Source organism: Podarcis pityusensis (genome assembly GCF_964106645.2).
Source record: "Podarcis pityusensis genome assembly, chromosome: 2".
NCBI lineage: Eukaryota > Metazoa > Chordata > Lepidosauria > Squamata > Lacertidae > Podarcis > Podarcis pityusensis.
In genome coordinates this window covers 90,104,497-90,118,989 of record NC_138029.1, presented here as the reverse complement: position 1 = coordinate 90,118,989, position 14,493 = coordinate 90,104,497, and the positions used below count along the sequence as shown (strand labels likewise).

The window sequence follows — 14,493 nt, the reverse complement described above, 5'->3', positions numbered from 1 at the left end:
ATTAGCTGCGCGTAACTTAAGGCTATTCAATCAGGAAAAAGAAGGGTTTTCAACCCATGCTTCCCTAGTCAAAGATCAGTGCTCCTTTGGAGAGATGTTAAAAAGTGGAAAGGGGGTTGATGGAGACCTTCCACCTGCTGGGATTTCTGAAAGGCGATGGCTGTCAGTATCCACATATAACTGCCATCTTTACAGACTGATTGTGGTTTGCCCCAGCTAGGGTTCAAGTGAGAGTTGAGTGAATTTGTTTTCCTTGTCTGCAAGCTGGCTCGGTATCTTGGTTGATGCAGGTTTAATTGGACTGAGGATTGTATTCTCTTTAGGCAATCAGATTGTAATAACAGCAACCGGAGATGATCTATGTGACCTCTTCAGTATTTTAGCCAGCTGTTTGTGCTTTATAGCATCAAAGTATTGACATATACATAGGTGAAGCAACACAGACCTACTTTGCTGGATCTCCTTCTCTTCCTACTTTTTTGTTGCAATAGTTCAGGAGTGTTCAACATGGGAGAAATCATAGAATCGTAGAGTTGGAATGCCTTCCAAGAGAACGTAACAGATTGGTTACAATATTTTCAGTTAAATGAAATATTTAAGAATGATAAAAAGATAGGATTAGGTGTGAAATTTCAACCTTTCAGAGAGAAATAATAGAAAATGATGCGAAATTAATATCTAAAATGTACAGTCTGCTGCTGGAATGGGAAATGAAAGATGAAGGGGTCAAATCAGTTATGATTAAATGGGCACAAGATGTGGGACATAATATTCAGATGGCAGAATGGGGAAAACTATGGAAGAATGATATAAAATTTACAGCATGTGTGGCAATTAAAGAAAATTATATGAAAATGATGTATAGATGGCATTTAACTCCAGTTAAATTAGCAAAAATGTATAAAACTAAGGAAAGCAAGTGTTGGAAATGTAAAGTAACAGAGGGAACATTTTTCCACATGTGGTGGGACTTTAAAATTATAAATAAATATTGAGAAATGATGATGTTTAAAACAACCTTTTAATGTTTAAAACAACCTTTTTCAAAAAACCAGAAGCTTTCTTATTAGGTATTATAGGAGTGGACCTATTAAAATCACAAGAGAACTTGTTTATGTATGCAGCAACAGCTGCACGGACCTTATTAGCACAACATTGGAAAGAAGAAGGTCTCCCATCTAAAGAAGATTGGCAAGTTGAATTAATGGAATATGCTGAATTGATTATGAAATTAAGAGGAAAAGACGACAATGAATTTAGAAGAATGGAAGATGTTTATTGCATATACTGTATACAGAAGCAATGTACACAGGTTACTACATTAGCAGGGTTTTAAGATTACCGTACTTGTAATTTTGTTATGAATGAATGAATAGGGATTTAAATAGGTTAAAAGTTTAACAATAGACATGCAGTATGTTGATACATAATAGAACCAAGGAAGGGATTAGAGCAGGCATCCCCAACCTGCGGCTCTCCAGATGTTTTGGCCTACAACACCCATGATCCCTAGCTAACAGTACCAGTAGTCAGGGATGATGGGAATCATAGTCCAAAACATCTGGAGGGCTGAAGGTTGGGGATGCCTGGATTAGAGGGAAGTCAATTTGTTTTGTTTTGTTTTGTTTTTGTATTATGTTTGTTATTTTTGGAAAATCAGTAAAATGTTATCCCCCCAAGGAATGCCCTCCAAGTGTCATCTAGTCTACCCACCTGCGATGTAGGCATCTCAGTGAAATCATACCTGGCAGATGGCCATCCAACTTCTGCTTGAAAATTTCCAAGGAAGGAGAGACCACCATCTTTTGTGGGAGTCTGTTCCACTGTCAAACAGCTCTTACTGTCAGAAAGTTCTGATTTTTGTCAGAATCTCCCTTCTTGTCACTTGAATTGGTTCGTATCCTACCCTGCATTCCCCCTCCACACCATCATTTCTACACAGCTGGACACCCAAACAAGATTATCATTTCTGGTGTAAAATAAACGGGTGGAAGCTTATCTGTCTAATGTGTCTGCTAAGGAAGCTGATGTGTCTGTTAAGGATGACCAGATGCAGAGGAGAGGACTCCAAACCTTTAATACTTGTGCAAAGGAATGAATTTCAGCAGTTTTAGCTTTTCCCACATGAACCATTTCACTGGACAATATCCTCTCTTCTATCCCATGTCTGAAGGCATAATGATGACCATAAAGTTGTCATCACAATGCACTGAGTCTCTATGGACCATTGTGTATCTGCACCTCTCAGTTAACAATCCCCAATATCTCAAGAAGTGGTGATGAATGATGTTCCATAAATCCAGTGATTGAAGTGAGAGCAGCAATTCCCATATTAAAAAAAAAAAGCAGTTCTCACTGTATTCTGAGCAAGGCTGGCCCTACCATTAGGTACAAGGAAGTGGCTTCCTTGGGCATTTTTATATCATGGAAGTGCAGCAAATTTATTAGTCATGATTTTTCCTGCCAGTGACAGTGAGTGATGCTTGTAGAAAGGATTATTTATTTAACAGGCACCAAAATCTCTTTGGTAGCTTTGTGTTCCATACAGTTTGACTTGAAGGAGCCACCTTGGACCAGTCTGGTAGCTAACTTTAGATCCAAAACCCTGTGGACTTTTGTCCATCAAAAGCATATTGTACCACTTAAAGAGCTTTTCTGCCAGATGCCACCACTAACTTTGAGATTTCTAGTGTTATTTTTCTCCTCCAATTCAGCCTTGGTGAATAAGCTGTAGGTAAACCGCCCATGGTTAATTCTCACGTCTATCAATTATACAACCCGTAATTCATTGGGTGCAGTGGTTGGCGCACTATTAAATCAAGTTGCCAGACAAGGAAATGGTCAGTTAAATTCTTTACCTGCTGGTAGCACAGGTTAGCAAGAAGAGGCCCTGGCAGATAGCTGAGTGGGGGCAGACAATCTGCAACAGGCTTTTTGCCAAGAAGTTGAGCCTGAAGCACTAGGAAGGCTGGTCAAGACTCAGGGTTCACAAAGGGCAGAAGAATGAATAGGGAGTGGATTACAAGGGACAGAGGAAAGGAGTGGCAAGGGAGCTGTGGAGGCTAAAGGAGTGTGGGCCTGAAAGCCTACAGGGTATAAAACCCTCAAGTTCAAACCTGAGAGCTCTTTACTTTTAAAAGTGGCACCAAAGAAGGCACTCTACAAGTGCCTTCCCTCATTCCCTTTTTCATGGCTTGAAAAAAACACACCTTGATTTAATTATCAAGGGATTCTCCCAGGGCCTGGTTGTGGCAGACAGTGAAGCCCAAGAGGCAATCTGAACTGATCAGTGAATCTGCTATGTAGTGATGTAGAGATATCAAACCAAGGACTGTTCCTCTAGGCAGGTTTTTGCATAGGAGCTGGAAGGAGACACAGCATGGCAAGTGGTGGTGAGAGCCCCAGAGCTTGCCTATTCCTCTACACATGATAGTGGTACCTCTGCCTTCTAAGGATCCCTTCTGCTGGACTGAGGGAAGCAGGCAAGGGGAGGGCAAGAGACCGGCCTAATCCTGCTTTGGTCCAATTACCCAGACCAATAGCCCACAGTTTAAGAGATTTCCAATTCAGTCTTGTACTACCAGAACCCAAAGCCCTCTTCCTCAAGACTGGAGCAGGTAGCTGGATTGGTTCTTCTTAAGAGTCCTGTTTAGAAACAGACATATTCCCACATACTTTTTAGTGGCTTTCATCGTGTGGGTGAGTGAAGTTTCATATTGAAGCTGGACACATGACATTCCAGTTGACTTTCGTTCCTCTCCCAAAGTTTTATGAATGGAAACACTCCGACACTAATTTTGATCACCTTGTTTTATTACAAAGATATTTCCCACCAAAGAATTCTGCCACTTCCATTAAACAGCAGGTAGGGGAAAAACACACCCACAAAGAACATGACAGAATTAAAAATATATTACAATGGAGTTGGGTTCTGGGCAACAACACCAACCCTCAGATTCTAGTTTGTAGACAATTCATTTCAATGGTTGTAGCAAATATTTGGACAAAGAATTAAATAATAAAGCATATGCCATGATACACGTATGCTGCCAAGCACATTACTTGGAGCATACATACATACCGTACATACACACACACACGCACACACACACACACAAACACTCAGGATATAGTAATATGTGAGGGGGATACAGAGATTGGTCCCTCTGGCCTGGTGGCCTGTCCAGACAGTGGCTTTCTGCAAACCCAATTAAGTGCTGAAACTGTGCTGATGCTTTCCAAAATTACAGCTGTCTGCACTGACTGGGCTAGAAAAAAATCTCTAATCCTGTCTCTGTTTTCCTTCAGCTCTCTCCTCCTCCCCACAACTGGTGGTCCAGCAGACTCTCTTTTCACATTCCTGAGTCAGCCTTCTCTGTATGTGTGTAGCTGGCAGCTCTTCACAGTTCAAAAAAGAAAAGAAAAGAAAAAAGAATTTTGAAGAAAAAAAACTCTTTCTAGGTTAAATGTAGCCCAGCTACATCCTTAAAGTTTCTCTTCTGCAGCCACATTCTCAGCAAACAGATGTAGATTTCCTCAGTAAGCATAATCTTCTGCAATTCTGTCTTTTTTCATGTCTTATATTCCTCTTTATTTTTGCACTGGATAAAATCTGTACTTTTAATATACCAATATATAAAATCCATCATGACATGTCGGTTCCCCACATAATATACTACACTATGCATTTCTGATATACTTGACAAAGGATAACTACCCATAACAATATTGCAATCGGGGGAAATAAACTGCTCAATTCCTACCTAAGTGATCAAATCTTAGCCTCATAAACTGTGGCAACTCCCCTTTAGACCTTGCCGTGGATGAGGTAGTGTATTTTTTTTTTAAGCATTATTTGGCAGTTTGTGACCTTGGCATTGTCAGCAGCATCAGCTGGCTTCAGTGCTCACGCTAAATCTGGATTTTGTTGTATGCAACAGCCATTGCCTTCAGGCAGCTACCTATTATACTAAAGAGGAATTCAGAGAGAGAGAGAGAGAGAGAGAGAGAGAGAGAGAGAGAGAAAGAAAGAAAGAAAGAGAAAGAGACAAGAGAGCTAGGACTACTGTGTATCTTCCTCACATTTGAGAAAAAATAATGCTTCCTAGTGTAGTCTGTGTAAAGGCATATGGGAAACAGTTAAGGGGCTTTATGTTTAAAACCAAATGATACTTTAATGATGCTGGCAAATATAGGATACTGCATTAAAGGATGTTACCTTATGCATGAAGTTGGAGCAGGAACAGACACTTCTTTATTTTTTTTGCTTTTGTGAAGCTACTAGTGGTCTTGCGTTAAGCCAATTGTGGATTTATGGTGAGCCAAGAGTTCAGCTTTGTACATTCCCTCTAAAATTGTAGGGGGCAGAACAAAGAGAAGGAAGTGCATCCCTTTGACCCCCAAAGTATGTATATATATGTATTTTTCTCCTTCTAGGGAAAAATTATTCCTGGAGACAGATGGGCATTTAGAGGGGAATTTGTCGACTGCAGTTCAGTGTGCATAAACATCTGGGAAGCTTTGCGAAGCGGGAACAGCTGCACTGATTTGTTCTTTTTCAACATTGTCTGCTACACAATAATGATCCCTCCAGCAAGGTAACAGCCACTTCCGTTTGGGGGATAAAGTGCTTTCACATGTCTCATGACTACTTAGGAAGCAACTGCATTGTCTAGCCTGTGAGTTCCCCACCTCTTTTCAGCCTCGGATGAAGATGTGGTTATGTTTCCATGTACAGTACAAAAATAAAAGGCACAAAATACATCTAATGCAGCAGGCTGTGTACAGTAAATGGGTTCCCTGATATTTAAAGTACACAGAAGGGAGAGGGGGCACTGTTTTGCAGGGGGTGGGGAGTCCCCCTGTTGCTCCAAGGGCCTTTTGAAACCTTCATTCAGTGTTTCCCGAGACGTCTCTCTGCTTTTCTCCAAACCACCTCAGCATTGTTTCCATACCCTGAGCTCTGGTTTACAAGAGTCTCTCTGGGAAAATGAATAAAAGGAAAGACGGCCACTTTGAATACGAGTAGGAGCTCTTCAGAAGGAACTACTACATTTGGCGGCGCAAGTATTGTGCCTCTGTCTGAAAGATCAAATAAATTATGGGTGCCGTGCAGTGCAGATCACAGAAGGGATTTCAAGCTGTTTGGTGGCCAAACCCTCCCATCGCCTGATGGTTCAAGGAGGCTGGCCAGACAGACGCACCATCAAGTTGGTTTCTTTATCATCACATACATACAACAGGCTGCATATTAACACACACAGATACTTTGAAAAGGTGTTCCCTAAAGGACAGTGCACTGTAGAGAAGGCCACTTCTAGACGTGGAGCAAAGTCCAGATTGCCACCTATGCCTCGCTGCAGCATTCGTAAATGTTGTCTTCCATGAGCGCAATCACTTGCTCAAATTTGTGCTGCAGCTGTGTGCGCCTCGTCGTGGGGTTGGAGTCCAGCGCATTCACTATCTGTGGGAAGAGGGATTGAAAGAAAGAAAAACAACAACACCAAGATGTGAGATTGCAGGGTTTGAGATCCTTGCATTCCGCCAGTGCAATCCCATGCATATCTACTCAGGAGTAAGCACCGCTGAGTTTAATGGGGCTAATCCTCCGGAAAGTGTTCCAGGACTTCCAACAAATAATGGTTTCCCTGCCAAATAATTTCATGTTGTTCAAGAGCCTAAATCACACATCTGTTTAAGTCCATCTATTCCCTCCTCTCCCACGGCAACATTTCCCATAATTTCAATTCTCCACCATTCACCCTCATTTTACCCTCTTCCACATCATTTACCACACTAATTCCTAAATACTCTGCTCTTTATGAAAGGGTGTTGTGTAACAGAGCTATTGTTCTCGGTTTAAGCTCAGCCTCTTGTCTCGCTATTTTGTAAACAGCATACTGCCACTTGATTGCAAACCAGGGTTTGTAACCCTGGTTTGAATGCCTGTATTAGAGCATAAACCACAGTTTCCTAGAAGTAATGGAAAACTGTGATTCTACAAATCCTGGATGTATTGCGTCGCCAATGATAGTCACACTCAGAGGAGACCCACTAAAATAAATTGCTTTCACTGGGTCTACTCTGAGAATGACTAATGGATTTCACCCAAAGCATTTGAATTTCATCCTCGTACTGTAGTTCTCATAGCTTTCACCCATATTGCGATATACAGATTCTTGCCAATGATAAGTGAATACATTTAGTAACTGAATCATAGGTGTGTGAGTTATGTGACTTAATAAAAACCCCCTGTCCGCCAAACATTTTATGCTTATTACTATTTTTGTAGAAAAGCTACACCATGTTTTACTTGTTCAATACAATTGTTTTGCATTATTAATTTGCATGACCTCTCTTTGGCAACGTCTCACTAATGCAAGCCTTCTGTCAGGGCAAGCATTTCAGCTTGCGAGACTAAACAACCCCTTCTCTCCCCCCCCCCGCTGTTCTGGGGGTTCTTCTGACTCCTGGAAGCCAATTTTGGGGTGCATGGGAGGGAGGAGGGAAGAACAGTGCCATTGCACAAGTGGAAGTCATTGTGCAGGGCTTCTGCTGGCAGACTCCTTACCGGAATTCCGCCCAACATGTTTGAAATACTAATGTTTTAAATCACTGCATATTAAATTGCTTTGGCCCTAATTGACTTGTAAGATAGGCTTGTTGTTTTTAATATCCACATAATACAGTGTCTTCTTGAGGTATCATTCCCTCAAAACCCACTAAACTTTGTGAATAAGTAACTGCTAAACATGTCCCTAATACGACTTTCTTTAATACACTGGACTTGCAACTTTGGGTTTGCTGTTTCTCCGAGTTGGTGTGTTAATGGCCATTTAACATTGTGACAAGTAAGGTTATCTCCTGAGCAGTTAGAATAACACCAGGATCTGTTTGTTTCTAAACATAATTAGAATTACTTGTTCCAAGGTGCAATATGTTTCACATCCACAATGAATCTTATCTGTCATCATTGTGCTTGACATTCTGTTTGTACGGATTGCTTCTCATTTTTTGGATTATACAATATCCTGAATGAATTTGTTTTATCTTTAAATGTTGTCTCTGATGTCTTCATATAATTTATGACAAAGTTCAGAAAATTGTGCCAGTATATCATATCATATATCATATCATATCATATCATATCATATCATATCATATCATATCATAGCAAGGGACAGGGACCTAGCAAACCACTTCCCAAACACTAACCCAAGTGGGATTTGGGCTCTCTACCCATTTGGCTTCTTAATGTGGGAAGATGGCAAAATTGTCACCCTGCACACTGCCCTACCTTGTCATTGTTCAAATAACATAGCAACAGCAGGTGTGCTTAGATACAAATGCAATAAAATTATAACTCTCTGGTACACAGCTGAACAGTTGTGTGCTTTCAACTGAATAAAAACAACATCTCCCGGTTTTGGATAAAGTTTTGATCACATATCTCAACCTTTGCTATGAAATCCTGATGTGCAGGAATTGCAACTGGATGGAAATTTCAGCTGGTGGTAGTAAGGTTTTAATTTAAGAAGTGTTCTAATTACACTAGGTTTATTTTTGTGTGTGTGGGAGCTCCATTGTCCTTTAAAAACCCATTTGTGGATGTTTAAGACAGAAAAAAGCTGGCATTTGAAGCAAAGTGCTTGACAATGGTTGGTTGGTTGTTGTTTTTTAACCAGCAGTAACACAGGTCTGCTAGAAAAATTAGCAACAACAACAACAAGCTGTGCAATATAAATTCAGCACCTTCACCTAATGCTTAGGACCCTAAGGGCACAGCACAGAATCACAAAAGCTGGAAGCCTGAGCAAGGTCTGCTTCCTGCGGCCTTCTTTGTTTTAGAGCTGCAATCCACTAGACGAATTATTAAAAGTCATTAACTCCTTTTAGAGTTGATTAATGCATGCTGAGATATGGCCTTATTGTATGTGGACTAAGTTTGTGAATCAGTCATATGGCTGGCTTCATTGTGCATCTAGAGCAGGGATGGGGAACCTCTGGCCTGTGGCTCCCCCACAAAGCCAGCTTTCCCAGTACTGAGGTGGGTGTGGCTTGGCAGAAATGGCCTTGTGGACCAAATGGGGGAGCCACAGGCCACATCACATGTTGTGATCCCTGCATTGCGGGGGGCTGGACTAGATGACCCTCAGGATACATTCCAACTTTACAGTTCTATGATCCACCCTGGCATTGACTGGAAGCTGTGGGTAGATAAATGCTGCCTTGTATTCTTATCTCTGATCTTAGCACTGCCGTGCTTAGGAGCTCAGAACGGGAGATAAAATCCCTCTGCTTGCTCTTTACAGATCTTTCTAGATACTCCCATCCCATGGCCTGGAGAGGGCTGGAAATGCTGAACACTTGTGTATGCATGGATGATTGTGTGCCTGTGTGTGAAATTGTGTGCCTGCCTGCAGGTGTGTGAGAGACACAGAAAGGGAGAGTGCGCAGTGGGCCTGCATGCCTGGTGTATGTGTTTGTGACAATTGGGAGAGGGGAAATAAAAGTATGTGCTTTTTCTTTTTCTTTTGAGATTTACCCCTGTCCCACCACTTCAATGTGTGCTGTAGAAGGTTGGCCAAATCTGAATTCAGCACTTGGGCTCAAATTGGTTCTCCACCTTGGGTCTGCATCAATGACACAATAAGAAAAATCTTTCTGATAGCTGGTTGTCAGTGACTTGCTAATACCATGCACTGAAGAACAAGGATCTGGACTTGCAGTAATGCTTCAGTGCAGAGGGCACGTGTTGAAATTTCATATGACTGTTTCAACCATCCATGCAAACAGAGCCTGTTTGCATTCAACCTGGGTCAACAGCACAAGGTCATGTGAATTGGCAACTAAAAGGGAAACAGCGAAGAAAGATGCTTACCTGACTGCGGTATCTCTTGGCATATTTGTAAATTTCAGTCATGGCAACATTGGTGTTAAACTCATTCCGATATTTCTTCATAAAGGATAAAACAAACAGGGGAAGACTATTAATCAACATACACAAAATGATATCCATCCTGTTTGACGGAAATCAATTACACTAAAATGGTACTTGGATTTCATTGCGCTGTAAGCTAACATCAGCATATTTGAACTCTGGTTCTCTTCTAAGTTAGTTAATTAATATGTGACATACATAACTTCAGAGTTGCAGGAGGAAAAAATGAAACCAAGGTCAATCCCTTGATTTATACTTGCTTTGGCTCATGCATGGATTTGCTTGATCCTCCATGTTACTCTAAATAATATCACTTAGCATCTTTTGGCTACAGAACTTAAAAATATCTTTATATAGATTTGAAGTCAATGTTCTATATATTGGACATGACTAAAAACATTTGCTCCCACAATATGGGATGCTGATGTCATAAGCTATTGCTCTGAGTGGCAGAGCTGATTTCTTACCCTGGATTCCTCTGCCAAGTGTGCATTCATTTCCTGTTCACTGAGAGGTGGCATGTCATGGATCTGTTTGTAATACCTCTGCACTATTTTTCTATACTCCGGAATCTCCTTGGCGTACAGCAGTTTATTTGTAGGCGAGTCCTAGAGAGAGAAGAACAGGAAGAATCCATTGTTATTTCATTGACAATGATTAGTTCCCTTGCTATGTGATCCTTAGTGGGCATAATATTGGCATCAATTTAAGAACGTAATATACAACCTTAAGGAGGAAAATTATATGCATCTTGCCCTTTAAAACAGAGACATGCAACAGCACATTCAAGGCATGGGGTTGTATCCAACAAAGTCCTCCTGTTAGCTCAATGATTTTCACCTGCACAACAAGACTTCCTCTCCTTGCATGCCTCCCTCTCTGCCCTCCCCGAGTCTGTTTCGGAAGTTCCTCCAATCCTCCAGAGTAGATTGTGTGTGTGAGACTGGGGAGACACGGGGGAAGTCCCAGTGTGCTAGTGGGATGGCTTCACTGGATAAAACCCATTGAAACCACTGTATTGGTAAACACAATGTAACTGTGCATGTATATTGCAGTGTGTAATACATATAATTAACCAGGATCATTTGCTGACGTGTGTACCTGCAACAGCAAATGCCAAAGCTATCCGATTTCTAGATGACCCACCAGAAGCTTCATGTGGAAGAGCTAAAGAGCTTATGTTATCAACATATTGCCAACTTTACACAGAAACTGGGTTTGCCTCTCACTATTTGCCAATACTGCAAGGAGGAGTAAGGGCATTTACACTTCCTTAGTCAGATCTGTAAAAATGCAAGTGAAGCTGCCCACATTAAAAACTGACCAGCCGCATCAGTCTCCAACTCTGTTTCTTAGCTCAATCCACCAGTGTCCCTACTTACTGTGGATTAAAAAAAGAAAGAAAAGAACTTTAAGACCCCATGAAATGAGGGGTCAGGATCCTTTAGATAAGTCTAGTGAGGTACTTGACTGAAGTTAGCAGCTTTTAAATCATTGGGGTGGGGAGAACTGGGTCCAGGAAAATAATGACGTATTATAAACACATGTCACTGTATTTTGATGCATGGGGTTTATTTCCCCCACTTTACTCCACAATGCCGCCTTTTATGCTGTTGTATTCTTTGAAACCATTTCCATCTGCTGTCTGACCCCAGCCGACCCGTTTTCTGTCCTGACTTAGGGTTTGACAAGGAAAAACTGTAGATGTTTCATAACAGATGCAAAAATGTTCAGAAACCCAAACATACACAACCGACACATCTCATTACAATGTCACCTCGTGTTAATCTCTCTGGGCGAAGCGCTTCCCAGTGTGCAGAGGGGAATGCTCAGCTGCAGTGGTTCGCACGGGCCCCTCTGCACCGCAGCTCTGCTGCGCATTCACCGAAGACGGGCCAGCATTGAGACGTATGTGATTTACAACCTACCCTAATAAAATTTATTTATGCTAGAAAGTTTCAAATGTCAACACCAAACTCAGCAGTCATAAAGAGAACGATATAACACGCACACACCCTTTCTGCTTTAGAGATTGATCTTGCTCCTGAAGCTTGCTCCTAAAAAATATATATTTATATGATCCAGTTCTAGCAGGATAAAGTCTGTGCCAAGTAGTATATGGCCTTATGAGTTCCCTTGATACAGTTTTGTGTCCTGACTGCACAGCTTGCAACTCTCTCCTCCTGGAACAGGACAAGTGAGCTAAATCAGAGTATCTATATCATTACCATGCTTTAGCCTCAAACTTTCGCACTATAACCTGTTTTGTAGATATCCACAACTAAACATGGCACATACACAAAGAGGGGTTTCCTCCTGCATGGTTCCTATTGTTGACGGTTTCCTTCATAACCATGTAAGAATCTCTCATAATAAATGGTGGTCTAAAGCCGTTCCACCACCACCAGAACGATCATTTATTATTACAGTCATAAGGCCTGAGAAGAATATATAGGAAGAATCTCTAAAAGAGCCTAGAGACTTCTGAGTCTATTCCAGCCTGGATTCTGCGAGCTATCAGTCTACTTAACTGGACACTAAGCTCCTTTTAAAACATGAGCCAATTGGTCAGGCAGTCTCTCTAGGAAAATGGGGACACTCTCTCGACTACTCAAGGACAAAACAGTGTAAGTAACAAAAAAGAGATGATGATGTATTAAAAAATGAGAGGATCAAAGCCCACTGCTGAGCATATAAAGGAAGTACATATACAAAATGGTCCCATTTGGTTCTATTCTGGCTAAAATGTGGAACAATGCCAAACAGGCCTTTGTTATAATTAATGGTTGTAAAACTCAGAGATGCATCTCATAAATCAGCACCATGCTTCCTGTGGTTAGGAAGCTTCCTGGACTCCATTAGAATACGGTACATAACATCTACCTACTTAGACAAGAAACAAGGAGAGAGTGGAGTACATATGTTTTTCCCACACCTTATTTCCAAGAGATTTAGCATTGGTATGATATATATTGATTCCCAAATTACTGCTTCTGCCTTATCTTTCCCCCCATAAGATTATTATTTTTTTAAAAAAATATATAATACAATAAGGGAAACTAAGCTAAATAAAAACAAAAAGAAAATACAGAGTCCTGTCTCAAAGGTAGCTCTTAGCCCTTGTCACACACAGAGTGGTGGACCCTCCCAGCTCTCACCTGGGAGCTTCCCGTTCTTCTCCCAGTCTCTCACCTTGGGGGATCTTCCTTTCCCTGCCACTGACTTATCTTTGTGAAAGAATTTAGGCCGGTAGGAGGCAAACAGGAGATTTCCAAAAGGGTGCCATGACTGTTAAAGTGTCTTTAGCACAAAGTATCAATCATCCTAACAAAGAGAGGTTCATTTTTGTCACAACCTCTGCAAGGAATCTGGCACAAAAAAAGACAGTTTGCCACATCAAACTCTAATGCTTTTTATTTCAACGGAGTGGAAATAATTTCAGGCCAACACTTCAACCTGAAACCCCACTTTTAGTGTTGCCTGTTCACACTACAAGATGTTGAGATGACCTTGGAATACCAGAAATATCACACTTAAACAAGGTCTGCCACTTCCAATGCACAAACTGGCATACAATGCTGGGATTTCTGGGTACCGTAATCTAACAGTTGCCATGGAAAAGTCCCCGTTACCTCCATGTGTTACAGCGTGGCAAGATAAGTCATCTTCAGATGACTGTACTGTGCTGATAGGTTCAGGTGATCGTTCAGATATTCTGATCCCATACTGCACAAGGCAAATAGGATATCATTGCTCTATGGTCAAAAGACTGGGCTCCTGTCAGCAACACTTTTGCATTTTGCACCAATGGAAGCTTCCGGACACTATTCAAGGGCAATATAGTAGCTTAGTCTTGAAGAGACATATGCATGTGTAACTGTGGCAAAAATACCCTTCTACAATATAGTCTCACTGACTGACTGACTGACTGACAGACAGAATAGTCTATAGTTAGCAAACCAAAGATGAGCAAAAGGAACTCCTGGACACAACCACCTGTTTATCCAAGAACACTCCCAAACGGTGTAGCTGCCAAACCTGCTCTCTTATCCCAGGCCGAGCAAGAAGCCTGAAAAGGGGTTGATCCATGTTTACTCTCCTAAGCTACAGTCTATTTTTGAGTTGCCCCATTGGCAGGAACCTATGGCAGGCTTGTGCCCCTAGATGTACTTGCTGAAGCAGCTCAATATCGCAGCCCTGCTGGATGGGGTCTCAAATTCCAGGCTGCCAATGGCCATGTAGCTCCACTGCTTTTTACCCCACAGCAGATCTCAGGTCTTTCAGTGACAAAGCTGACCTGTCTGTTGCAGGAGCTGATCACTCAAAAAGTGTTTAAAATGTCTGGATTGCAATTTATTTGAGCGGTATGAGCCGGACAATTTATCATGAGTGATTTGTGCCATTAGCACTGCTGTACTGATAACACATCTGACACAGCTACATTTAATAACAATGAAATGGAAGAAAGCTTAAAGTGCCATCATATAATTCTCATTTTGTCAGCTGCCCACAATGGCCAGATTCATCCCCCTAGTATTCTTGGCTAAGCCGAC

The 14,493-nt window shown here is 41.4% G+C and overlaps 1 protein-coding gene and 1 long non-coding RNA gene across 2 annotated transcripts in view; one reads left to right on the top strand and one right to left on the bottom strand.

Moving 5' to 3' along the window:
* LOC308471514 overlaps positions 1 to 14,493 on the top strand; it is a 30,516-nt gene that overhangs the window by 8,096 nt on the left and 7,927 nt on the right. The gene's annotated exons all lie outside the window — the stretch shown is intronic.
* PLXND1 (plexin D1) overlaps positions 3,796 to 14,493 on the bottom strand; it is a 155,537-nt gene continuing 144,839 nt past the window's right edge. The window contains exons 34-36 of the mRNA XM_080995514.1: positions 10,408 to 10,548; positions 9,881 to 9,955; positions 3,796 to 6,463 (exon numbers count right to left, since the gene is read on the bottom strand). Of these exons, the coding sequence (XP_080851640.1) occupies positions 6,347 to 6,463; positions 9,881 to 9,955; positions 10,408 to 10,548 (333 nt within the window). The 3' untranslated portion in view covers positions 3,796 to 6,346. The remainder of the gene's footprint in view (positions 6,464 to 9,880; positions 9,956 to 10,407; positions 10,549 to 14,493) is intronic.